We start from the raw sequence: 26,728 nt of genomic DNA on the forward strand, positions 1-26,728 counted from the left end.
TGGAGGGCTGTCCTCTAGGTTACAAGCACTAGAGCCCCTTCGCTCAGGCTGCCTTCCTGCCCCCAGACAGGAGGCCCTTGAGTGGGCCTGGGCCACGCCTCCCCCTCACCGTCTGCCCCATCCTTGCTTCATCTGCTACCCTGAGAAGCCCTGACAGCCTGCATCCAGATAGCAAGGGAAGGAACCTGAAAACGGAACCCAGAAGGAAATATGGCTGCCGCCTCCTTCCTGTCACCCTTCTGATCAAAACTCATCAACAGCTGGAAGTTCGTCCCTCAGATATGTTCACAGCTGTTCGCTCTCTTGCTTTTGCTTTAGGTGTTTTCTCAAAGGTCACCTTCTCAGTGAGACCTTCCCTGGAGACTGTAACTAAAATGTCACACGCAGACACACACACCCTTATCATTGTTTCTGCTCAGTGCATCTCCTTATCAACACCTAGCATGCCATTCCTTTTGTCTACTTATAGTGTTTATTGTCTGTCTCCTTCCCCAGAACATAGGCTCCATGAGGGTGTGATTTTTGCTTCCTTTCTCACTGCTTTGTACCCAGTGTCTAGAAGAAAACACCTGGTTTATGGTCAATGTTCAAACTAGACCCTTCACGTCACAAAAGTTCACTTTTACTTAGGGTTTTTTTTTTTTACTTAGGGAGGGACTTAGGGTTTTAACCAGATCCAGGCAGGCAACATAAATGAATGAGATGGGCAGTATTGCAGAACCTGAAGTTTTTTGTAAATAAATTGTAATTGGACCACAGCCACACCCGTTTGCTTACATATAATCTACGGTTGCTTTCTCAATATAACAGCAAAATCGAGTCATTCCAACAGAGACCATCTGGCTCACAAAGCCAGAAATCGTTATTATCTAGCTCTTTTCAGGGAAAAAAAAAAAAATCACCAACCCCCCTGACTTAGAGCATAGACTCTCAAGCCAGCTCTGTCATTTGCCAGCTGGGTCATCTTGAGAAATTACTTAGCTGTCTACACCACAAGTTAATTGCCCATAAGATGGAAATAACGGACAAGTCTACCCCGGAGGGTTGTTTTGAGGATTTAGTGTATTCTTTGCCAAGTACTTAAAGATGTGTGCTAATCCATAGTACGGCGAACTTGCTAAGCCTGAGCCCAGGCCAAGCAGGGGGTAGCTGGGGCTCAACAATGCTGTGAGGTGGGAAGTATTATCTCCACACATAAGGGCTTAGCTAACTTTTTCTGTAAAGAGCCCGAGAGCAAATATTTTAGGCTTTGGGAATCAAGAGGAAGAATCAAGAATATTATGCAAGTACTTATATAACAAGAGAAAGTTCTTATTGACAAAATTCAAGATATGAGAACAACAGAGTAATTTTTCATAATATAGGTCTACCAATGAAAAGAAGGGAGTTCTTTTATGGGGGGGGACGTGATAATATTTCACATAATACAGGCTCAAAGTTACTGTTCCCTGTCCTCAAACATCAATTTCACTGCTCAGATTGCCACCTTTGCTGCCTAGGTCCATCACTGTACCACACATGACAACACATCTCCTACCATAGGAGAGCAGTTGCCATGAAGTTTTACTGCGGCTAAGCCATCGAGCTGCTGTGCAGTAGGGCAAGTCAGAACAGTCAGCTTCTATTTCTTTTTTTTTTTTAAGTTGTGTCTATTTAAGTAATCTCTACACTTCATGTGGGGCTCAAACTCACAACCCTGAGATCAAGAGTCACACGCTCCTCCAACTGAGCAAGCCAGACGCCCCTTGGCTTCTATCTCTGACAAAAATGTATGTGAAGGAAAATGATTAAGTTATAAGAGCAAAAGAAGTTCACCATTGACACTATTGATTGCAACTGTGCGTGTTAGATTCATATATTTTCTGCAAATTACCTGCAGTTGAATAAGAGAATGAATAATCGTCTGCACATGCCTAAAATTCACAAGCTTTGTAAATTTGTCCATGTAAGCCGTCTTCTGCTCTACACGTATTTCAACCATTATCAACGATAGCACATCATAACAGATCCATTTCATTTCACTTGCACTGCATTCCATTCCACTCAATAGAATGGATACATTCTCAATGGAATTTGGTACTAGTGTGCTGAATTAGTGTTTTCTCAATTTCTTTGAGAAATTTTCACCCATATTTGTTCCACACAGTATAGTCACAGATACCAATTCTTCAGTCACTTCAAACTTGGCATTAACTCCTCAAATGAACAACTGAGTAGCATCAGTAACATCTACTGACCCGTCAAGAGCCAAAGAAAAGCACTTGAAGTCATTTGCCATCCTTTGAATACAACATTGCTCTCAGACGTCCTCAACTCTTCAAGCAGCTGCTTTTGCCGGAAGTTCTGAAAGTCTCAAGAAAGTTTCTTTTCTCCGGATACATTTCTTCAGCTCCTGCAATCAAACGCAATTTAATTACTTCACCACTGGCCAGTGAGGAACGTAATTTTGGAAAGTGGAGGAAAGGGATGGGGGGTCCTTGCTATATAGAGAACAGAAAGCTTGACCAAATTATGTCTGACAGGTGTATGGAGATCTGAGTTTATAAATGATGAACTTGCATGTTTGGCTAAGGAGATTTCTAAGCAAAGTGTTGAAGATGTAGCCTGGTTTCTTCTTGCTTTATACTAAAATGTGAGAGGAAAGAGATAAGTTGAGAAAAGGACTAAATAGCAAAAAAGAACCAGAACTTGATGCTTTGGGAAAACCTATCCAGGTTGAAAAAGACCCTAAAATCAGATTCATGGTCAGGAAAGCATGCTCTAAAGAGAAAGCCAAGAGGCAACCTGGGCAACTTTCTGCTAGTGCTTCTGAAGGATCAAAAAACCTGAATATTCATTCATGCAGAGGATTTTTTTAAACCTGTGACTGGGATCCTCTCAACCATCTCAGCAGAAGCCAAAAATAGACATAGAATTCTCCAGGAAAGATCTGTGTACGACCCTCTTGTCTAATGGACTGAATTCCCATGACCTACATGGAAGACACACCAGGTACTTAAGAATGTTATATAAACCAGCTTTAACTGTTGTCTTATGGCTGACCGACCAGGGTATTTAGGGAGTAAATAAATTGTTTTCTGGTTTCCCAGGTCCACAGATAGAGAAAAATTTTGTTCCAAGATGGAGCATAGCCAGAGTCTCGTCTATACCTGATTTAGATGATGAGATTTGGGACTTTTGAGCTGATAATGTTTAGATGAGATTTTGGACTTTGGCTCAATGCTGTAAATGGATTGCAACTTTGGGGGATGTAGGGATGGCAATGAATGTATTTTGCCGGTGGGACGAATGTGAATCTTCAGGGACCGAAGAGGATACAGTGATGGGCTGAATAATGGCTCCCAAAAACATTTATGTCCTAATCCCTGCAACTTGTGGGTGTTAGCTTATTCAGCAAAAGGAGCTTTGCCAATGTGATTAAGTTAAGAATCTTGATACGGAGACATTATCCTAGATTACCCAAGTGAGTCCTAAATCACGAGTGTCCTTATAAGAAGGAAGCAGAGGGAGATTTGACCACAGAAAAACAGAAAGTGAGGCAACCATAGGAGCAGAGAAAGATTTGAAGATTCTATGCCACCAGCCTTGAAGATGGAGGAAAGGGCCAAGAGTCAAAGAATGCAAGGAATAAAGCTCTAGATGTTTAAAAAAAAAAAAAGGCAAGGAAATAGATTCTCCCCTAGAACCTCCCTCTGAAGGGAGCGCAGACACGCCCAACACCTTGGTTTCAACCCACTGAAACACATCAGACTTCTGGCCTCCAGAATGATAAGAGAACAAATCTGTATTATTTGAAGTCACCCATGTGGGAATCTGGGAGAGCACATACTGGAAATGAATACATCATCCAATACATCACGATTCAAGGACAAAATAACCCATACTTGACCGTGACTTAAAAGTGTAACGCGTGAAATTCGCCTTTCTTGTTTTTACACGATGGGTAAGTGCTGATAATAATAAAAAATTAGTTAACTGTCATAATATGGTGATACGCATGGCACTTGAAATGCTGTTGTTATAACTGCACCAAGACAATTCATTGTTTGCTGTGCGACAACGCTAAGCATTGAGATGGTGACAAACGGTCTCTGACCCAACTGTTCATTGTCTGTCATCATAGCACAAAACAACCCTAGACCGTATATAAAGAAGTGAGCGTGGCTGTGTCCCAATAACATTTTACTTACCGACACTGAAGTATGAATTTCCTACTTCAATTTCTATAGATCACAAAATATTCTTCTTTTTTTCCCGACCATCTGAGTACATAAAAACTGCTCTTCATTTTCAGACCATATGAAAATAAATAACAAGCCAAATCTGGCCCATGGACCGTTATTTGCCAATCCTTGATCAATCCTTTCCAGAAGAGAAAAAGGAAGCTTCTGGCTGCAACATTTTGGAGGACACTTATAGTTTGATGGTCCCATACACAATGTTGTACATAAATTCATATTTATGTCCTCTAAACAACCTTCTGGGACAAGTACTATTATTATACTTATAATCCCATAACATGCTATATTATTATTATTATTATACTATATTATACGGGTGAGGAAACTGGGGCAGAGAAATTTTCAGCATCTTGGCCAAAGATACTTTGGCTGTCAATTTGAGTCAGAGAAATTTTCAGCATCTTGGCCAAAGATACTTTGGCTGTCAATTTGAGTCAGTTGCATTCTTGGGTAGAACGGATTCTGCAGGCAGGTGGAAGGGAAACTCCAGGCACAGAGGTGAAGGCACAGCTCTGTCCAATAGAATTTTCTACGCAAGGAAAAAAATTCCATATCTCCTAGTCAATATAGTAGCTTCAAGTCACACGACTACTGAGTTGTGATTAAAACACTGAATTCTTAGTTTCACTTAATTTCTATTTTATTTTCAATAGCTACACTGGACAGCTCTAATGGGGAGAGAGAGGAAACAGATAGACACAGGAAGAAAGAGAATAAGTAAATTATGCACGGTGTCCTGCAGCTAATAAGCGAAGGAGCAAGGACTTGAACCAGAAATTTCAAACCCTAAAGTCCATTTTCTTGGCACTGAACTGACCAACCAAAGCCAGCAGTGGGCCATAATCTCTGGGCAGGCGTTTGCAGAAGTCAAGTCTGTATAAAGGTTCTTAGGGATTTGAAGAAAATCAAAATTACTGCTGCGACCTGTCCAGGAGCCCGTCCCAGGTGGTCCGTTCTCCTGAAACTATAATCTGAAGACTGACTGTAGGTGTTTTTGAGAGGCATCATGAGGTTGTCTATCACACAAGCCTCTGGAGGGCTGTTTCCATGCCAGGGGACCCAGAGGGAGGTCCATGTTGGTCTCACAGCTACGTTGCAGGCAGTTTTCTCCCATGAGAGTATCATAGAAAACCCACTTTCATCTTGCGCAGGAAGGTGTCAGACACAGGAGACCGATGTGGTCTGAGAAGTTCTGAGGTACCAAGGACATGAAGCTGGCGAACCAGGGCTCTGCTCCAGCCCTACGCCGTAGCCGAAGGGCAACCCCTCCCTCAGGGGCCATTTTTCACCTGCAACCCATTTGGAGCAGAGCTCTGGTTCTTCCCGGGAAAGCAGGGGTGAGTGGCAGCTTTGGGGCCACAGGGGCAGGGGCACGGTTGTGTGTGCCACGTGAGCTTCGTGATGCCATAACACATTCTCTTTACAGCGGGAAGAACAGAATGTATGACGTCATCCAAGAGACGATTGAAAATGATTTCCCAACCTTCCTGGGCAAGATCTTTGCTTTCCTCGCCAACCCTGGCCTGATCATCCCAGCCATCCTGCTGATGTTGTAAGTAACCCAGGGCCCACGGCTCTGCCCCAAGGCAGCCTCCCCTTGCCCTTGAGATTGCCCTAGCAGGCCCTCCTTTCCTTTCCTCTTACTTAATCTACACTTCCCAGAAGCAGATCCTGAGATGAAGATTCAAATGCAAATAGTTAATTGGTAAGGGTGGAAGATCATTACCACTGGGATGATTTTGATTGTGTGTGGATGGGGGGGTGGCGGGTGGGGACTCTGGAGAACTGTGTGTCTGAGTTATCCTGCTCAAGGGTGAGGGATGGAGCCTTTGTAGACCAGCACCCATCAGTCACTAGTTGGGTGAGATCAAAAGGGAGAGTGGTTGTTTCCCCGGCCATTTGAGTCAGCTGCATTCTTGGGTGGAATGGATTCTGCAGGGGGATGGAAGGGCAACTCCAGGCACAGAGGTGAAGGAACTGGCAGTTATTAAGTCTTTCGGGGAGCACGCTGAAAGACAGGGTCCAAGAAATACAGATGGGCACTGCCAGTATCTGCCACACCCTCCTAAACGTTCACTAGAAATATCAAAGACCTCTGGGCTCTGGGTCTCCCAGAAAGCGGAGGGGCTGATTCTGCCTGTCCCTGGCTGGGCTCGGAGGACTTCTCCACAGAGCACGCTGTGCACCTGACCTTGGATCTCACCACCATCCCTTCTCAAAGACTAAGAAAGCTGTGAGGATAGTGGGTAGGTTTGATGACCTCTGCATTCCCAACACCAGCCCCATGCCTAGGGCCTAGGAGGGAAACGACAAATGTTCAAGGAAGAAACGAGAGAAGAAAAAAAGAAGGTGGAAAGCAAGAGTCCTGAATTTGAATTACTGTCATCAAAAACGTACTAGTGAAAACATGAGGGCGTTCTTCTTCCTTTTTAAAAAAATTTTTTTAATATTTGATTTATTTCTGAGAGAGAGAGAGACAGCATGAGCAGGGGAGGGTCAGAGAGAGAGGGAGTCACAGACTGAAACAGGCTCCAGGCTCTGAGCTAACTGTCAGCACAGAGCCCAACATGGGGCTCGAACCCACGAATTGTGAGATCATGACCTGAGCTAAAGTCGGACGCTTAACCGACTGAGCCACCCAGACACCCCAAGGGCATTTTTCTTCCTAAAAATCTTGTTTGGCGTGCTCTTTTCTAAATTGTGAAATATTCCTGGGGCACCTGGGCAGCTCAGTCAGTTAAGCATCAGACTTTGGCTCAATTTGTGGGTTTGAGCCCTGCGTTGAGCTCTGTGCTGACAGCTCAAAGGAGCCTGGGGCTTGCTTCAGATTCTGTGTCTCCCTCCCTCTCCGCCCCTCCCCTGATCACACTCTGTCTCTCTCTCTGTCTCTCTCTCTCAAAAATAAATAAACATTAAAAAAATATATAAATTGTGAAATATTCCTCATATATATAAAAGTAGAGACAGCTATGAACACAATCTCAAGAGTGAACAAATGTTAGTATTTTGCACTGTTCCTTCAGATTTGTCTCTTTACAAGAAATAAAATGTTACAGATAACACTTCAAGTCCCAGGGACTCCTGCTCTCTCCCTCTCTCTCTCCCAAAGTAACCGCTCTTGTAACCATTGGCACGCATAGTTGGTATTTTCATCACGTTGGTGTGTCCCATTGTTTTCTGGGCTTTAAATTTTTTCATGAATGGTTCACACTACATAGCTTTCCTCGCTCAACATTATGTTTGGGGAATTTATTCACGTATTACACGAGCACACATTTTAATGGCTCTACTCTGCGTGACCGTGTGATTATACCACAGTTTATCCACCCTTCTGTCTGGAGGTGGTTAGATTGTTTCCACTGTTTTTCTACTACAAATGTGGTCCTTGGGCAAATGTGAGGGATTCTCTGGGACAGACCTCTGGAAGTGGAAGTAGGGAGTCGTGAGTATGAGTTTCTCCTTTCCTTTCCTTTCCTTTCCTTTCCTTTCCTTTCCTTTCCTTTCCTTTCCTTTCCTTTCCTTTCCTTTCCTTTCCTTTCCTTTTTCTTTGTTTCTTTCTTTGCTTCTTTCTTTCTTTGCTTCTTTCTTTCTTTCTTTCTTTCTTTCTTTCTTTCTTTCTTTCTTTCTTTCTTTCTTTCAGAGAGAGAGAGAGAGAACACAGTGAGAGTGGGGTAGAGAGAAAGGAGACACAGAATCCGAAGCAGGCTCCAGGCTCTGAGCCATCAGCACAGAGCCCGATGCAGGGCTCCAACCCACAAACCACGAGATCATGACCTGAGCCGAAGTCGGACACTTAGCCAACTGAGCCACCCAGGTGCCCCTTTCCAGTCCTTTTGGATAGTGCTGAATTGCTCCCCCAGATAGTTGTATTCCCTCACATCCTTGATTGGAACATCTCCTGCCTCTCGTCCTGGCCTGAGAGAGGACTGGCATGATGGTGACAACCCAGCCTAGGCCTTGACTGCCTGAGGAAATTCTGGAACCCACACACCAAGCCTGACCCTTGCAGGCAGCAACGGGAAATGCTAAATTCGGGAACGGAGGGACACAGCCACCCATGAGGATTTCATTCTCTCTGACCTCCAATTCCTCCCTAATAAACGGGATGTTAACTAGGAGAGAGAATGAGGCCTGGCACAGAGCAGGGACCTTGCAAAGCAGATTCCGCTCCCTCTGACCGTCCCCCCTTCTCTCCCCTGAGCCTCTGCTGCGGGAGGCTCCCATGACAGCCTGGGGCCCACACTGTGCGCCAAGACGAGGTGATTCCCCCCTCTTACTGGAGAGAGCTGGCAGACTGAAGTTGCCATGAGCGGCCCCACCCTGAGGGGAAAGCTTAGAAGGCCCCGGTTGGAGCAGCTAAGGAATTGAAATCCATGAAGAAAAGTGACAAATAAGGATGCACAGCAAAAGCTCCCAAGTGACAGGCCAGCTCAGCACCCAATCTAGGCGGCACCTTGGCTTTGTGGCCCCTCCCCTCACAGGTGGTGTACACAGGTTCTAACCCCTGATCTTCCATCCTGTGAAAGGGAAGCCCAGGCTCTGACCTCAAAGGACACCTCAGCAGTCAGTGGGCTTTGGACTCAGAAAACCATCACCTCAAGGCAGTGCTCCCTAAACAGGACCCTCTGGGACTTTGGCAGCTGCGTTTCCAAGCAAACTCGAAACGGGCACCTAGCACCCAGACTCTCCTGTCTTAGCCCATGATGACTGTGGAAAGAGCTTTGGCTTAAATGCGGGCTCCAACAAGAACTGATAGATGGGGTGGCCATGGGCAAACTGCTTAACCCCTCTGCCATTGCAGGATGCTGATCTGGAAAGATGGGAGCCATCCTTTCTACATCATGGGGTTTTTGTGAAAACCACTGAGACGTGGAGTGGGATGCCCGGGGCGCAGAGCCTGACACAGGGCGGGTACCCAGGAAGCACAGTCAGGAAACCTTGTCCCTCCCCCACCTCTTCAGATTTCCAAGGAAACCATTACTGAGCCCTCGGAGAGCTAAAAATGTGTATGTCATCTCCACACTCAATAAAACAGAAGGTAGGGGTGTCCAGAACCTTCTCAGCACTAAGGGGAGATAGGATAGTCGGAGATCTATCTCTCCACCCTATCCCAGAGGCAACCTACTCCAGGAAGCCTGCCTTGATTCCTCTGGAAGGGGTCCAGCTCTTGTCACTTTCCAAGACTGCAGTATCACAGGAGGCTCACTTTTCTCTCACAGCCTGGCCATCTACTACCTGAACTCGGTTTCCAAAAGCCTTTCCCGCGCGAATGCCCAGCTGAGAAAGAAAATCCAAGCGGTGAGTCTGTCGGGATTCTTCATTCAAACAGACATCCAGTGTTTGTTTTATGCTAATTTGCTCTGTGAGCCCGGTTCCACTATCCCCGTGGCTTTCTTCTAAACTAAATCCCAAGCTCCCTGTACTCCAAGCTGTGTAAGATTGAACAACACGCATTTATGTTCTGAGGATATTTGGGGGGGGCCACACGATAATAACACCTTCAATGTGCAGAGGTTGCTCAAGAATGGGAGAAATTCAATAAAACCAGTAAAAAAAAATTTTTTTTTTAATTTTTATCTATTTCTAGGAGACAGAGAGAGAGACAGCGTGAGCAGGGGAGGGTCAGAGAGAGAGGGAGTCACAGACTGAAACAGGCTCTAGGCTCTGAGCTGGCAGTCAGCACAGAGCCCGATGCGGGGCCTGAACCCACGAACCGTGAGATCATGACCTAAGCGAAAGTCGGACCTCAACCAACTAAGCCCCCCAGGCACCCCAAAACCAGTAAAAAATTTTCAGTAAAACCAGTACCCATACTAATACCTACAGTTTAAAATGAATACTGTAAATACTAGAGAAACACACTGTCAAAAAGACGTAGTGCTCGTGCCCTTAAGCCCCTCGCCGCTCTCTCCCTCTCTCTCTCCACCAGCTGACTTCTGACTGCTCTTTTCCACTCCTCCAGCCCCCAAGCCCCTTCCACACATGGTAAAGGGCAGACCCCAACCCTCTCTAAGCCCTGCCCTCCTGCCTCCTTGCTCCCTCTTCTGGAACGAATCTCATTGGCCTCATTGGCCTAACAGCCCCTTCCCCAGCTGCATCTCCCTCTGTTAATTTCACCATCTTCTGGTCCAGATCCAGAAAGCCTGGAAATGGAGGATTGGCAGGGTTTCTGTCTTCCCCTGGCCCAGTGTTCCTTCAAATACTGTGCAAACCAGAGCCTTGGGCTGTCCTTTCCATCCCCAGGGGTGAAGCCTGACAGCTGGCAATTTCAGGTAGTTACCAAGAACTGGGGACAGAGTCCTTATCTGCCTGGATCTCACCATCCTGGGCTCTGAGTCTCAAACACGCATTTCCCTGAGAACGAATCATTTCTCCTGCAGCTCCGGGAAGTTGAGAAGAGCCACAAATCTGTCAAAGGCAGAACCACAGCCAGAGATTCAGAGGACACAGCGAAAGGCAACTCCAAAAATGCCACCCAGCTCCAACTCAACAAAGAAGGTAAATTCTAGGGGCGAGTGGGAGGCTCAGTCGGTTGAGCATCTGACTCTTGATTTTGGCTCAGGTCATGATCCAGGGTCGGGCGATCAAGCCCCCCACATCAGGCTCTGCGCTGAGCATGGGCTCTGCTTGGGAATCTCTCTCTTTCTCTCTCTCTCTCTCTCTCTCCCTCCCTCTCCTCTCTCCCTCTGCCCCTCTACCCTGCTGGTGCTCTCTCTCTCTCTCTCTGCCACTCTACCCTGATTGCTCTCTCTCTCTCTTTCTCTCTCTAAAATAAAAATTTTAAGAGAAGGTTATAAATTCTATTTCCTGATGGATACCTTTTACAAGGCCACCTCAAAAGGTGTAAAGAGCATATGCTGAGAAATCAGATGCAGCTGGGATGAACTCAGAATTCTGACAACTATTAATTGTATGACGTTGGGCACATTAAGATAAGAATCCATTGAAAGGCCTAGCTCAGGGGGTGGGGATAATGAGATGGGATTAGGCAGGTGGAGGGCTTCCAAGTCCTGAGGTCCTGGGAGGCGCATCTGTGAAACGGGGAAGTGCCACAGCCTCTCTTGCAGGGCACCCCCCCCACCTGCACCCCCAAAGTTTCTCACTGCATTTTCTTTTTTTTTTTTTAATGTTTTATTTATTTCTGAGAGAGAGAGAGAGACAGCATGAGCAGGGGAGGGTCAGAGAGGGAGACACAGAATCTGAAACAGGCTCCAGGCTCTGAACTAGCTGTCAGCCCAGAGCCCGACGCAGGGCTCGAACCCACGAACTGTGAGATCATGACCTGAGCTGAAGTCGGAGGCTTAATCGACTGAGCCACCCAGGCGCCCCCTCACTGCATTTTCTACAGTGTCTCTTGACATTCCCCACAATTTAGCCTTCTTTTCTGAAATGATTTTGTCTTCTTCACTTTCTCTCCTGAATCTGATGGTTCCTATGTTTATATCCTGTTTATATCCTGTTTATATCTTGTTTAGCCCAATATAGGAGCCCTACTGGTGTCCCACCCAGATTCCTCTACGACACTCTTGAGTGTTGGCCAATGTGGGTCACAGCCACCAGGGGATGGAGGAGGTCTTCATTTTCTGTGCTGTTTAGAATGTATTCGTTAGGGGGCACCTGGGTGTCTCAGTCGGTTAAGCGTCCAACTTCGGCTCAGGTCACGATCTTACGGTTTGTGGGTTCGAGCCCCCCATCAGGCCCTGAGCCTGCCTCGGATTATGTGTCTCTCTCTCTCTCTGCCCCTCCCCACTCGCACTCTGTCTCTCTCACTCTCAAAAATAAACATTAAAAAAAATTTTAATGTATTTGTTAGGAGGAGATACAGAGGAGAAACATTAGCAGCTACTGCTCCTACCAGAACCAGTTTGTATTCTCCTAAAACAAACACTGGGACGCCTGGGTGGCTCAGTGTGTTGAGCATCTGGCTCTTGGTTTCCACTCAGGTCATGAACCCAGGGTCATGGGATAGAGCCCTGCATTGGACTCCACGCTGAGTGTGGAGCCTGCTTAAGATTCTCTCTCTCTCTCTCTCTCTCTCTCTCCCCGCCCCCCCCCCAGCCCCTCCCTGGCTCGTGCTCTGTCTCTTCTTAAATTAAAAAAAAAAAAAATGTTAAAAAAAAAAAGAGAGAAACACTGGAATATCAAGAATAAAAGGAAAAATGGTCACATATCTTCCGAAGAAAGTGTCACAGGGCTTCAAAAGGGAGTGATCACGGACCATCTGCCCCTGGAGAGAGGAAAGGTCAATTGAAAGAGGTCATCTCTGGGGCCCCCGGGTGGTTCAGTTTCGACTTCATCTCAGATCATGATCTCACGGTTCTTGAGTTCGAGCCCTGCATCGGGCTCTGTACTGACAAGCTCAGAGCCTGGAGCCTGCTTTGAATTGTGTGTGTGTGTGTCTCTCTCTCTCTCTCTCTCTGCCCCTCCCCCACTCACCCTCTGTCTCTCAAAAATAAATAAATGTTTAAAAAATTCTTTTAAAGAAAGAGACCATCTCTGAGGTGACCCCATGTCCCAAAGGCTGTCCCTATTGTAAAATTAAACCACGGCAGTGTGCTGTAATTTTGGCCTCTGATGCCAGACGTGAACAAGATTCACAAGAAATCGCCGATAGTTCAGGAGTTAGAATGATTAGCACAGAAAACTGTCTACCATTTATTTGATGTCTTTAGGACATGGCAAGATCACAAGAAGCAGAAACAAAGAATTTACCCACACAGCAGCCTTTCCCTGCAAGATGAAAATACTGTCAGTTTCTTTTCAATTCTTGAGGTCCAGTGGTGACGGAAGTGAAAGCAGGTCAAGAAGAACCAGCGACAGGGGCACCTGGGTGGCTCAGTCGGGAAAGCATCCGACTTCAGCTCAGGTCATGATCTCACAGTTCGTGGTTCAAGTCCCACATCAGGCTCTGTGCTGACAGCTCGGAGCCTGGAGCCTGCTTCAGATTCTGTATCTCCCTCTCTCTCTGACCCTCCCCTGCTCACGCTGTCTCTCTCTCAGAAATAAATTAAAAAACATTTAAAAAAAAAAAAAAAAAGAACCAGCGACAGATGCCAGCTGCATCCCGGGCAAACACCGTGTTGGTTTGGGAAACTGGGAACTATTCTAGGAACGGGGTGCAACATATGGAAGACATTTCAAAGCTACAGACATTCGTGTTGGTCGGATCGGCTGGCCGTCCGTTGGCGCCCTCAAAGTCTGGTTCAGGGATGAAACACAGGAGAGTGACTGGCTGGCAGCTTCTCATAAAGCTGAACAAAATATTTGAAATCTTCTAATTTCCCCCCATGGGACAGGAGATGGAGTCAATGTGATGTTATGTTGTAATATTGTTATACCCATACCCAGATCGCAGTATCCTCACCGACCAGAGACCACCGGGGAGACCGAGTCACACATGCAAAGGCAAAGGGCTTTATTACGGGCTCGGGCTCCCAGACCTCACCAGCACAGTGGATCCGTGCTGAGAGCCTCGAACAAAGACAGAGTAGGGTTTTTATGGGGTTTGTGACGGGGGAGTTACAGAAGTTGTGGCAGGGGAACAGTGATCCAATCATAATTATACAATATCATTGACAGCGGGTTAAACCATACACATTGTCTAGAGTATTTGTTACTTTTGGCGAGACCCAATTACAACATTTAGAGTACTTTTAAATTCAACCAATTACAGAGCGAGCCTAGGGTCTTGTTCGGCGCCTAACCGGTTAACTTTTACATTAGGCAGTTGAGATTTATCTATAGTTGCTGGCCTTTCTTGATTGGATGTTGCCAAGGTAGTGTGGTGGAGTGAAGTGGTGGGCAGTTTCTTCGGCCTCGGGCAGTGTGTAGCTGCCTGATAGTTTCAGGGAAACTGAAACTTAGGCCTTCTGGTTTAGAGGGGAAACTTAAAGCCCATTATGGAGTCAGTCTGGTTTAGACTTGTGTCCTTACAATATCACCAGCAAAAATGAGACCAAAACAAAAATGGAATGGACATATTTGGACACCAATGGACTTAAGCGTGGAAGGAAAAAAAATAGGCCAACAAAATGTTTTCTATGAGAAACCAAGGAACGTTTGACAGTGGTAGTGTCCTGTTCCCCAGCCCCCATGCGCCTGCCCCCCTTACCCACCCCTTCCTCGCCTGCTCCACCGGCTACTGCTTTCAAGTCTGCCTTTCTCCAAATTTGAGTTTTCAGGGCCCCCTGGGGGCTCAGTTGGTTAAGTGTCTGACTTTAGCTCCGGTCACGATCTCAGGGTTTGTGAGTTCGAGCCCCATGTCAGGCTCTCTGTTGTCTGAGCAGAGCCTGCTTTTGGATCCTTTGTCCCCCTCTCCCTCTCCTTTGTCCCCCTGTCCTCCGCCCTCTCTCCCTCCCTCTCCCCCTCCCCCTCTCCCCTTTCCCTCCCTCCTTCCCTAACCCCCAACCAGCTGCCAGCTGTGCTCTCTCTCTCTGTGTCAAAACCAAATGTTTTATTACAGATCTAAAGCTCTTTGAATTTTGTACTGATTAAGTCAGTACAACAGTGTTTGATGTTTAAAAAGTTAGTATGATCTAGAACACATCCGCGGGAGTAGGCTGTGGGGGAGAGTCTAGGAAGATGGCCAGCATTTCATCTGAAAAACTCATGGCCTCCGTTGCTGCCCTCCCTTAGCTTCTCTTCTGGAAGTACTTGCTAGAATGATACCAGTTACTGTAACAAACGGGCCCAGCCAAGTAATGACTCAAACACCATAAAGATTTACTTCTTGCGCAACATAAAGTCCAAATTGGTGTTTCTTTTAAATTTTTTTAAATGTTTATTTATTTTTGAGAGAGACAGAGCATGAGCAGGGGAAGAGCAGAGAGAGAGGGAGACACAGAATCTAAAACAGGCACCAGGATCTGAGCTGTCAGCACAGAGCCTGATGCAGGGCTCGAACTCACGAACCGTGAGATCATGACCTGAGCTGAAGTCGGACGCTTAACCGACTGAGCCGCCCAGGTGCCCCGCAAATCGGGTGTTTCGCTTGATGGCCACTTTCTTCCCAAGTGACACCGAAGGGACGCTGGCTCCTTCCGTCCCCTGACCCCACCCGCATCAGGCTGGTGCAGGGGCAAGAGCCCAGAGGACACCTGGAAGTGGGGCTGGCCAAAGCCAGGACCTCAGTCACAGGCCACATTCCCCCACCATGGACACCTAGTCCATTTCCGCATCCCAGGAACTGGGTCTGGTCACGAACAAGCCAGCAATTGCCCCAAGGTTAGAGGTGGGGGAAGGGAAGGAAACCCGTAAGCGAAAGCTCTGGAAGTTGGATATGATTCCACACAGGTTACAAAGCCCCTTCCAGCATCGCCTGTGACCCTGGCAGCCCCCTGGGATGTTGTTATTATCATCCCAGTGTTGTACTCAAGAAAACCCGGGCTCAACGAGTCCAGCTTAAGGCCACCCTCCGAAATCTAGCTCTCCAGACCATATTCCTCCAGCAGACCTGTTCATGCAAAGGCTAGGCTGAGGTCCGGTAGTGGCCCCCAGACACCTAAAGGCCACCTGACTGTTCTCACATCACCAGATGGGACTGAAACCCACACACAGAGCAGGGTGGCTCCCATGGGTTCCAGTTCGATACCAGGAAACGGAAACAAATTCTCCCACGTCCTCATTCTTGTCTTGGTTGCTTTTCCAGGGACCACGCCTCACTCTGCCGGCCAAAGCCAGACCACGGACCAGAAGGCGCAGGCTCCAGGGCTCTCCAGCTCTGCCGTCATGGTGACGCTGCCTGCCTCCCGGCACCTCCCTGTATCTCGGCCTCCCGGTGCCAGACCAGACTCTGGCCACGCTCGGCCCCAGACTCATCCTTGGAGGTCAGCCTCTGGAAAGAGTGCTCCCAGCCCTCCCCGCTGATAGCTGGGGCACACAAGCACCATTGTGGGGCTGATCATTGGGCCCCACCAGCCCACACACACAAAACAATATTCTCTCTTCCTCTGTCTTCTCTCTCGCTCTCTATCTCTTGCGCACGTGCGCACGTTCTCTCTCCTCTCATTGAATGTGGGAATTTCGATTACATCATCTCGGCACCTGCTGGCTACCACAACTGGAGAGCAAGGTTTCATCCTCTCTCCGGGGGAGCTGAGCCCCCCCACTGCCCCTAAACTGCCCTTCCTAGTACCTTGGTTCAGGCAGCCTGGACCTTGAACTCAGCGTGGTTCCCTCGGCTGCAGACTTTGGGAGTAGGGGCCAGGGCCATGACCACCACCATAGAGTTTTCCATGGCATCCATGTTGGGTTTCCGCCAGCCATACTAACTGTGAGGAGGGTGCAGAAGGGCCCACAGTCCTAACCGTCAGCCCTGCCCAAAGGAGATGAAGTGGTTTAAATAAAAGGAGCAAGAAGGCACTGGAAATAAAGGTAAATGAGCCAAGGTCCAGCCATGGTGAGCGGGAAGATGCCCCCCCCCCACCTCCCCCGAACCCAGCCTGAGGCGAGCTGAGGCCATTAAGCAGCAAAAATGCATCGGAGCCTTCCAGCAGCAGTACTACAAGCAAGTGCTGCTTCTAACCGAAGACGACTTAGATTGCCCAGGGCAGAGAATCCTTCTCAGGCATCAGATTCTAAAAAGAATTTGATAGTTGGCGTCTTGTCTAGGGAATGTTGAAGATGGTTTCTCTGAGGAGTTTTGCAAAGGATGCAGTGCAGAGTCTCGTCTGGCGCTTCTGTGTTCAGCTAGCAGCACAGAATATCTGCAGAATATCTCCTCAGGGGCACAAGCCAGGGAGGCCAGGCCACTGAGAAGGGCTTGCCGACCAGGACAAAGTCACAGCCCAGGACACTGACAGCACAGGCATCTTGCAGGTGGTTTCCGCTCCTCCTCTGCCCCGTGTTCCCAGCCGCCAGTGAGTCCTAGAGCTTCAGAATCCTCCCCTGCCCCGTCTCTGAGTGCTCTAGTGGGAGTCCTCTCCCCCGCCCCTCCAACATGGCCCCAGAGGTTCTCAGGAGAAGCCCCCACACCCTGGAAGTCAGGCGGAGTCCTCGGGGGGACACGGAGCTCTACGGAGATTTCACAAGCAATCAATTAAAATAAGTCCCAGGTCCCCTCCCAATTCCTTCCCCTTCCCAACCCAGCACCAACGCTTCACAGATGGCCTGGAATGGAGTGGGAATGGGGACACGTGACTGGGAGAAACAGATCAGTTCTTTCACCCCCCACCCCCCGCCCCCTGCCTGCAATGAAGATGTTCCAGCTGCCTCATGTCTGTGGAACTCAGGTCCAACCCTCAATCCAAAACTCTTGTGTGTCATATGCCTTCTTCTTGGAGGACACAGTTTGGCCCTGACCTTATACCTACCAGTCACCTTGACATGGGAATCCAGGCTACCTAACCCAACCACGCAGGACTGGGGTCAGACACCTGACCTTCAGAGTTGCCTGCCTACATAATGCCAGCCCTACAGGAGGGGACCAAGAGGGGCCTGAGTCATCAGCCCTGTAGTGACCCCTGTCAGCCTGCCAGTGGCCACCAAGATGCCTAAGCACCCACTATAAACACAAACACATTGTCCTTTTTTTTTTTTTTTTTTTTAAGATTTACTCATTTTTGAAAGAGAGCTTGCAAACGGGGAAGGGGTAGAGAGAGGGGCAGAGGATCCAAAGCAGGCTCTTTGCCAACAGCAGTGAGTCCAATTCGGGGCTTGAACTCACCAACCGGGAGATCATGACCTAAGCCGAAGTGGGACACTCAACCGAATGAGCCCCGCAGGCACCCCGCAAACACATTATCCTGTTCTGATGAGGCATAATTTTATGTGAGGGAACATTCGTGTGGTCTGTTTCTGCATAACAGATCATCCCCCACACCTAGGAACTTAAAGAAATAAACACTTAGTATCTCACACAGTTTCTGTGGGTCAACAGTTTGGGGATGGCCTTGCTGGGCAGTTCTGGTTCTGGGTATCGCTCACGATCTCAGGCTGGGCTACAGGCACCGGAAGATTCGACTGGGACCGGAAGATCTGTCCTCAAGATGGTTCACACACATGGCTGTTGGCGGGAATCTTCACTCCTTGCTGGCTACTAACCAGAGACTTTGATTCCTCCCCATGTGGATCTTGCCAGAGAGCTACTGGGGTGTCCTTACAACACAGCAGCTAGTCCCACCCCCCTCCAGCAAGTGATCCGAGAGAGAATAAGAGGGAAGCCCCATGCCTTTCATCACCTAATCTCAGAAGGTACACCATCAATCCTACCACTTCCTCTTCGTTAGAGCGCAGCCACTAAGTCTAGCTCACACTCAAGGGAAGGAGGTTAGGTGCCATCTCTTGAAGGGAAGTATCTAAGAATTTTTGAACATGTTTTAAAAGGGGACTTCCTCATTCAAATAGTTGCCAGACTTCTATCAAACTCTAACGTTTTTTCAAGAGGTGTCCATCAGAGAATTAGTTAAGGTGGTTCCCGGGACCCTCCAGCGACAAGAGACTTCCACCAGGCAGGGAGAGAGCCAGAGGAAGAAGGCATGTGTAAGAGAGGGAGGGTATTGCTATGGTGTGGCTTTACAGTGGGGACATGTTATTACAAACCGGTCCCATCGTCTCTGCACTCTTGGGTTTAACCTGCCAGTTTATGTCGTCTTAACACTTAGCCTTTCAGCCTAGCCAGGAGCCCGCCGGATGTGAAGATCACTCTCTCTCCTTTACTCCCTCCCTCCTTCTGTCCCCCTCTCTGTCTTTCTTTCCTCAGCTCACCTAAGAATGATTCGAAATCGAAAGTCGATTTAACAATTTATCCAGAGAACTACAACTGGTGTCTTACTGATGATACTCCTAGTTTGGGCACTTCTTATTGGGGGACAATGAAATGGACACTGGATTTTATCTGTCAGAGGCTATGTCTGCGGTCAGATCCTTTCATTTCCAATAATCACACTCAATGTCCATAAAAAACTTCATTGTACACAGACTCACATAAACCAGGACACGTCTTTGGTGAAGATCAAGGGAGACACCTGATCTCCCCATGACTTGTACACTCACAGAAACTGGGGACCAATAAGTAAGGGGAGCCAGGTAGCAAGAGCACCCACTCTGCTGGTGACCCTCAATGCAGAAAACTCCCTTCAGTCAGTCTCTGTAGAGGCCCACCCAAAACTGGGACACCCAGGTTCCTATAAGCGATAATAAGAAATAACCCCCCATTGCAGGAAGGGACATTTGTCCTTTGTTGACCTTGGCCAGAAAGTGGAGGAGGAAAAAGTCTCCCCTGAGAATTTATATCCACGAGGCAACCCTCACACCACAGGCGACCTAAATCCCCACACCAATTGGGCGTCCCAAAAACCTCCAATGGAAAAGTTTAATTTAAAGAGATCTTAGGTGGGGCGCCTGGGTGGCTTAGTCGGTTAAGCGTCCGACTTTCGCTTAGGTCATGATCTCGCGGTTCGTGGGTTCGAGCCCCGCGTCGGGCTCTGTGCTGACTGCCAGCTCAGAGCCTGGAGCCTGTTTCAGTCTGTGACTCCCTCTCTCTCTGACCCTCCCCTGCTCACGCTGTCTCTCTCTCTCTCTCCTAGAAATAAATAAAACGTTAAAAAAAAATAAAAAAATTTTTAAAAAAAATAAAGAGATCTTAGGTTCATAGTACCGCCAAGAAAGAGGGGGGCAAGAAAGGCAAGCAACGATGAACAACGTAACGAACAGAAAGCGTGTAAGATGATGGAAACAGAACATATCGGGAATCAGAACAAATGCAAATGGACTAAGTCCTGCAGATAGAAGCCAGAGATTATCAGATGAATATTTTATAATCCCGCGTGCTGTGTCTAAGAGATACCTTTAAAGCCTAAGGATAGACTCAGTAGGGACTTTATCCCTTTTTGTTCCTAGGGAACCAAACTGAAATATAATCTTCAAGGGCAAAGTCACCAAGTGAGGGCCATCCAATTTTGTAAGTTAAGCTTGCTTTTGAGTGCTGAGGATTGCTGTTAGAGACAGCTCTCTGCAGCACTGTGCCGGATAATGTAGTCTTCGATGCAGTGTTCGTTTTAGAAAATGTGAAGAAAGGCTCAAGATAATAGTCAGGGCAGATGAGGTACACAGAGCATACAGACGTCTCTATCACTGAACCATGTCTGTGAAATGAGCCATAGAAATCTAACCTCCAAATTCCGTTAGGAAGATGCTGCAAGTTGACATGTATAAGACACATGCAAGTCAAGCACTGTGCTACAGGCTCAGAAGCAACATATGATCACGGGCATGGATGAGATCAAACATCCTGGAGGGGTGTGTGGGCGGAGCAGTCGATTAAGCTTTGACCTGGGCTCAGGTCATGATCCTGCAGTTTGAAATTTCAAGCCCCAAGCCAGGCTCTGTGCTGACAGCTCAAAGCCTGGAGTCTGCTTCAGATTCTGCGCCTCCCATTCACTCTCTGTCCCTCCCCCACTCGTGCGTGCTCTTTCTGTTTCTCAAAAATAAAAAAAAAAAAAATTTTTAAAAACATTTAAAAAAAATTAAGATCAAACATCCTGGGGCTCAGATTATAAACACAAACAGCACTAGCTGAATAAAACATTTATCCTGCACCCAAAAAGATAAAAAACACTGAATTTGATGATCTTCCTTGGATGCTTTTCATTCTTCTGTGACTGTGGAAATAAATATTGTTCATATGTGTAACTCATTACCAAAGACTGTTGCAGTAGTTCTTTCCACATTTGAGAAAAGGGCCAAGGAATTCCTGGAAGTCTTTCAAATTCAGGGTGAGGATTTCCATTCTAGAAATGAGTGCAGAGTGCCGCCATCTTGTGGTTGTTTCATGCAATTTCCTTTCCCGAAGTTCTTCCTACTCACTGGAATTTAAAAAGCATATTCCAGGGGCGCCTGGGTGGCTCAGTCGGTTAAGCATCCGACTTTCGCTTAGGTCATGATCTCGCGGTTCGTGGGTTTGAGTCCCGCGTCGGGCTCTGTGCTGACTGCCAGCTCAGAGCCAGAAGAATAAAAATCTGTGACTCCCTCTCTCTCTGACCTTCCCCTGCTCACGCTGTCTCTCTCTCTCTCTCTCTCTCTCTCTCTCTCTCTCCTAGAAATAAATAAAACATTAAAAAAAAAAAGCATATTCCATTTCCATAGGTTCCCATCAGTGTCGACAGGAGTGAAAACAGGAGTTAATTTAAGTCAAAATGACACAGTGAGCCACAGCCTGGGCTAAATACAAGAGGAATAGATGCTACAGAGTATGATTCTTCCCAGTGAATGGACAGTTCTATCTACAAGGAGAAAGAAAAGGCTCCAGGTGCCACATGGCTTTAAAGCTTGAACCTGGGGTGCCGGGGCGGGGGGAAAGGGGGAGGCTCAGTCGGTTAAGCGTCTGACTTCAGCTCAGGTTATGGTCTCATGCTTTGTGGGTTTGAGCCCCGCGTTGGACACTGGATGGAGCCTGGAGCTTGCTTCAGATTCTGTGTCTCCCTCTCTCTCTCTCTCTGCCCCTCCCCCACTTGTTCCCACTCTCTCTCAAAAATAAATAAACGTAAAACAAAAACAAAAGATTGAGCCTGGAACATGCCTGGAAAAACAGCAACGGACATTTTCTCAGCCGGAACTTTTTGGAAAATCTGTCTTGCATATCACCTCCAAAGCAAATGCCAATCAAACTTTGCTTGATGGAGAATAAGAGTCTCATCTGATCCAAGCCACTTATCCTGGCTTGCATCCAAGGCTTCTTATGTTCTAGATCTTCCATGCTAGATCCTCAGTCCTTTGTCCAACTACTGACCAGGATGAATCTTACATTTCTAGCAGTTTCTTCCCTTGTTGCTGGCTTTTCCTTCCACTCTTGTTCCATCCTATAGCTCCTTTCTTTTTTAAACATTTATTTTTTTAATGTTTATTTATTTTTGAGGAGAGACACACACAGAGCGTGAGTGGGGAAGGGGCAGAGAGAGACACACACAGAATATGAAGCAGGCTCCAGGCTCTGAGCTGTCAGCACAGAGCCCAATGCATGACTCCAGCCCACGAGCTGTGAGATCATGACCTGAGCTGAAGTCAGAAGCTTAACCTACCGACTGAGCCACCCAGGCACCCCCTCCATCTCTGACCCACACATGCTTCTGTAACTACCTAAAACCCCTTCTAGCTGTGAAGTCTTCCCCCAGGAACTTCCCTAGGAAGTTGTCTTCTGGTCAGCCTCCCACTCTACTGCACTTAAGCACTTGATGATGTTAGTCTCCTGGGATTATAAAGTCTCTGAAGTCAGCGGTCACAAGTTAGTATCATCATTGGGTGTATTACTCTCCTGGGTTTCTGCATTGCTGACTCCCTTGCTCATGATCTCTGCTCGATGCCACCTCTTCACTGAGGGCCTGGGTCGAACAACACAACCTTCCCTAACACTTACCAGCACCTGATGCACTACATACTTACTTGATATTTTTTTAACGTTTTATTTATTTCTGAGAGAGAGAGAGAGAGAGAGAGCAGGGGAGGGTCAGAGAGGGAGGGAAACACAGAATCTGCAACAGGCTCCAGGCTCTGAGCTGGCAGTCAGCACAGAGCCCAACGCGGGGTTCGAACCCACAAACCGTGAGATCATTACCTGAGCCGAAGTCGGACGCTTAACCGACTGAGCCACCCAGGTGCCCCCTTACTTGATATTTTATCTCTTCCTAGAATGTAAACTCGGCTATGGCAGTGACTTGGTTTACTAGTGTATCCTCAGCACCTAGAACGATACCTGGCATGCTATAGGCAAAAAAAACCCTTTTTCCCAGGTTTTTTTTTTTTTAAGAGAGAGTGAGTGAGCAGGGGAGAGGGGCAGAGAGAGAGAAAGAATCCCAAGCGGGCTCCATGCTCAGCATGGAGCCTGACTCAGGGCTCGATTCCACAACCTTGGGATCATGACCTGAGCCAAAACCAAGAGACAAATGCTCAACCAACTGAGCTACCCAGGTGCCCCCAAAACCTTTTTTTCCAATGAGTAGAAGAATTAACTGATACTATAGTTTCTTGATTACCCAGATTCCTCATCCTGACCCCTGAACATCCTCATTCCTCCTTGGTAAAAAGATGCTGGATCATACAGTATCCAAGTTGCCTGCTGGTTTGAAACCTACCTGTATTCTCAGGGGCCCAAAAAAAAGACTAGCTGAATTCAGTTGTTTAGTTTGGGTTCTGAGAAGATGAATGGATGTAGCTTTGGACTGATTTCTCTGCTCCCTCCCCCAACCACTTGCCACCACTCCATCTTCATGTGTATAAGGTGTCTGCAGACTAAAAGAGGAGTCACCTGGGCCTAATATAGGGCGCCTGGGTGGCTCAGTTAGTTAAGCATCTGACTCTTGATCTCAGCTTAGGTCTTGATCTCCGGGTCATGAGTTCAAGCTCCGTGTTGGGCTCTGTACTGAAGATGGAAGGAGGGAAGGAGGGAAGGAGGGGAATGCTCTGGGCCTAATGCACATATAATGAAGTCAGCTGTCAGGACCACACCAGTAATTACAAGACTGAGCTGACATGATACAATCAGGGTAGTAAATCTGATGTTAAGAAGCTCATCAGCTTACAGAACCTCCAATTTTTTCAGTAGCATCTTGCCTCCTGATCCAAAAAGTAAGCAATATCCTTCACAGTGCAAAATCAGATGCTACCAGGCAGTGACGGGCAGCCAAGGCTTTTCAAAGAAAAAGAGGAGGAAATGACATTTAGAAAGCAGCCACAGGGAGCAGGGAGGACATCAACCTTTATCACCAATCCAAATAACGTGTGTCTCATAACAGCATTCACAGCAGAAACTAGAAAACATTTGGAATTGCATTGCAATGAAAACATTGCACACCAAAATTTGTAGGCTACAGTGAAAGCAGTACTTTGAGGGGAATGCATAATCAAAAAGAAAAGTTTAAATTAATGAGCCAAATGAGACACCGATAATTGGAAAGCTTACATATTTCCCAGGTCCCAACACCACCTAATGAGGGTGACGGCACTGTGCATCTATCTACTACAACTGGCAGTTGACAAATGGAATGTGTAACCGGTTTATTATGTGAAACTCAACTGCATTAGAGATGATCTGTCTACACGTGTAAGTTAATGGCTCAAGTGATAGAATTCAATTATGGCAGCGGGGGGGGGGCGGGGGGCATTAAACAATGAAGTTTCAATAGATTCTATGGGAAGCGATGGGACAAGTGGGACTCAGCTGAGAATATGTGCAAAGAAATGTCATTGTGCTGTGTATGGCAAAGGGACAGAAGAAGAAGATGAAAGACCACTACTATTCGTTGAGCTCTTACTGCATACCAGGTACCACACCTGTATCACACCTGCCTTACGGGAGATGTTCAAGACCATGTTTGTTGAGGGGATAAATGGATCCTCCAGCTTCATTGTGCAAAGAAATGAAATCTCAGGAAGGTGAGGTGATTAACTCAGGGTCACACTGTAAGAAGTGGAACGGAGGTCTGAACTCACGCTTGCGGGCTGATTTGTGGTTATGGCTGCTTAGCGAATCGTCCCAAAATTTAGTGGCTTAAAACCATGATATGTTATTTCTCACAGTTCCGTGGGTAGACGGGACTCAACACATGATTCTGCTGCTGGCCTTGTTTGGGGTTGCTAGTGTGGCCGCAGTCAGATGGTGGCTCGGGCCTGAACGCACAGGGGCAGCTAGAAGGCTGGGCTCATTTGAGCTGCTGAGAAAGCTGAACGTGTCCATGAAGTCTCAGGGCCTTTCCTTCTCTGCAAGGTCTCTCCAGCAGAGTAGCTGAATTTCTCATTAGGCAGCTCAAGCCTCCCAAGAGCGCAAAAGGCTGAGGCTTCGGACTGGCACAGAATCAGTGCTACCACATACTATTGGCTAAAATGAATGAATCACAGACCCAGCCTGGTTCCTTGCGGGGGGACGACACGAGGACCTAATGCCAGGAGGCATGGATCACTGGCGGTCATCTTTGGAGACTAGCGACTACAAGGTGATCCTGAGCTGCCAAGCCCTTAATCTTCCTTTTACTTCACACTATAATGAGCACCAGCAAACAGAACATGATTGGATACTCAGCCTTAGGAAGATCATCCTGGCAGTGGAGAGGAAGGTGGCTTAGCGAACGGGAAGCCAAAAGCTTTGCTACTTTGGTGGCAAAGAACTGAACCTAGGTAGGAATGTACCGAGCCCAAAGGGAAGGAAGACATGGTCTTTAATAGCACACAATGCAGAGATGCCCACTGAAGTCAGGATCATGGTGGATCAATGAGATAGCTTAAAGAGGTGGAGGTGAGGGGCACCCGGCCGGCTCAGTTAGTTGAGTGTCTCAGCTTCAGCTCAAGTATGATCTCATGGTTTGTGAGTTCGAGCCCTGCACAGGGCTCGCTGTTGTCAGGGCTGAGCCCGCTTTGGATCCTCTGTCCCCCTCTCTCTCTGCCCCTCCCCTGCTCGCACTCTCTCTCTCAAAAATAAATAAAACATTAAAAAAATTAAAAAGCAGGGACACCTGGGTGGCTCAGTCGGTCAAGTGTCTGACTTCAGCTCAGGTCACGATCTTGCAGTTTGTGAGTTCAAGCCCTGCATCGGGCTTTGTCCAGAGAGTTTGGAGCCGGCTCAGATTCTGTGTCTCCCTCTCTGTCTGCGCCTTCCTAGCTCACACTCTCTCTCTGTCTCAAAATTAAATAAAAGTTAAAAAAAATTTTTTTTAACTTAAAAAGCAAAGGGGTGGAAGTGAGGAAGCCAAAAGAATACTTTTAGCATTTACACCACATCCCATCTAATCATGAGTATCTCCCCAGTGGAAGTACTGTTCTCTTACGCCATTTCTGGAAGTTAGCAAAGTGCTCTCACACAGTCCCTTTATAACCAGACAGCTCAAATCTGTGGTTAACTGTCAGCTCTGTGACTCTCAGCCTTCTTGAATTTAATCCACAGAAATGTACATTAATGTATATATGCACACAATGTATAAATCTGTATGATATGTAAATTTGCATACGTACATGTGTATTTTACATACATACATCTTTACATGTATGTTTAGCTGAAGCAAATGTTTTACAAATCAATACTCTATTATGTCCTATTCTCTTTCATCCTTTTTTAATTGTTTATTTATTTACTTTGAGAAGAGAGAGAGTGTGTGCACAAGGAAGGGAGGGGCAGAGAGAGAGAGAGAGAGAGAGAGAGAATTCTAAGCAGGCTCTGTGCTATCAGCACAGGGCCCAATGTGGGGCTCGATCCTATGAACCATGAGATCCTGACCTGAGCCAAAATCAAGAGTCAGATGCTTAACCAACAGCCATCCAGGCACCCCACATCCTATTTTTTTAATGCCAGCCAATAATGTCTAAATTAATTCTGCAATCCATTAATGCATTCTTTTTTTTTTAATGTTTTATTTATTTATGAGAGAGAGGCAGCGTGAGCAGGGGAGGGTTAGAGAGAGAGGGAGACACAGAATCTGAAGCAGGCTCCAGGTTCTGAGCTGTCAGCACAGAGCCTGACACGGGGCTCAAACCCACAAACCATAAGATCATGGCCTGAGCCAAAGTCG

At 47.2% G+C, this 26,728-nt stretch overlaps 1 protein-coding gene across 1 annotated transcript in view; it reads left to right on the forward strand.

Moving 5' to 3' along the window:
- Window positions 1-16,204, forward strand: part of TMC2 (transmembrane channel like 2) — a 68,914-nt gene extending 52,710 nt beyond the window's left edge. The window contains exons 16-19 of the mRNA XM_039224067.1: window positions 5,668-5,793; window positions 9,461-9,539; window positions 10,622-10,739; window positions 15,889-16,204. Of these exons, the coding sequence (XP_039079998.1) occupies window positions 5,668-5,793; window positions 9,461-9,539; window positions 10,622-10,739; window positions 15,889-16,106 (541 nt within the window). The 3' untranslated portion in view covers window positions 16,107-16,204. The remainder of the gene's footprint in view (window positions 1-5,667; window positions 5,794-9,460; window positions 9,540-10,621; window positions 10,740-15,888) is intronic.
- Window positions 16,205-26,728: the final 10,524 nt, after the last annotated feature.

Source organism: Hyaena hyaena, unplaced genomic scaffold, assembly GCF_003009895.1.
Source record: "Hyaena hyaena isolate Hyena2069 unplaced genomic scaffold, ASM300989v1 scaffold_16, whole genome shotgun sequence".
In the NCBI taxonomy this organism is placed as follows: Eukaryota; Metazoa; Chordata; class Mammalia; order Carnivora; family Hyaenidae; genus Hyaena; species Hyaena hyaena.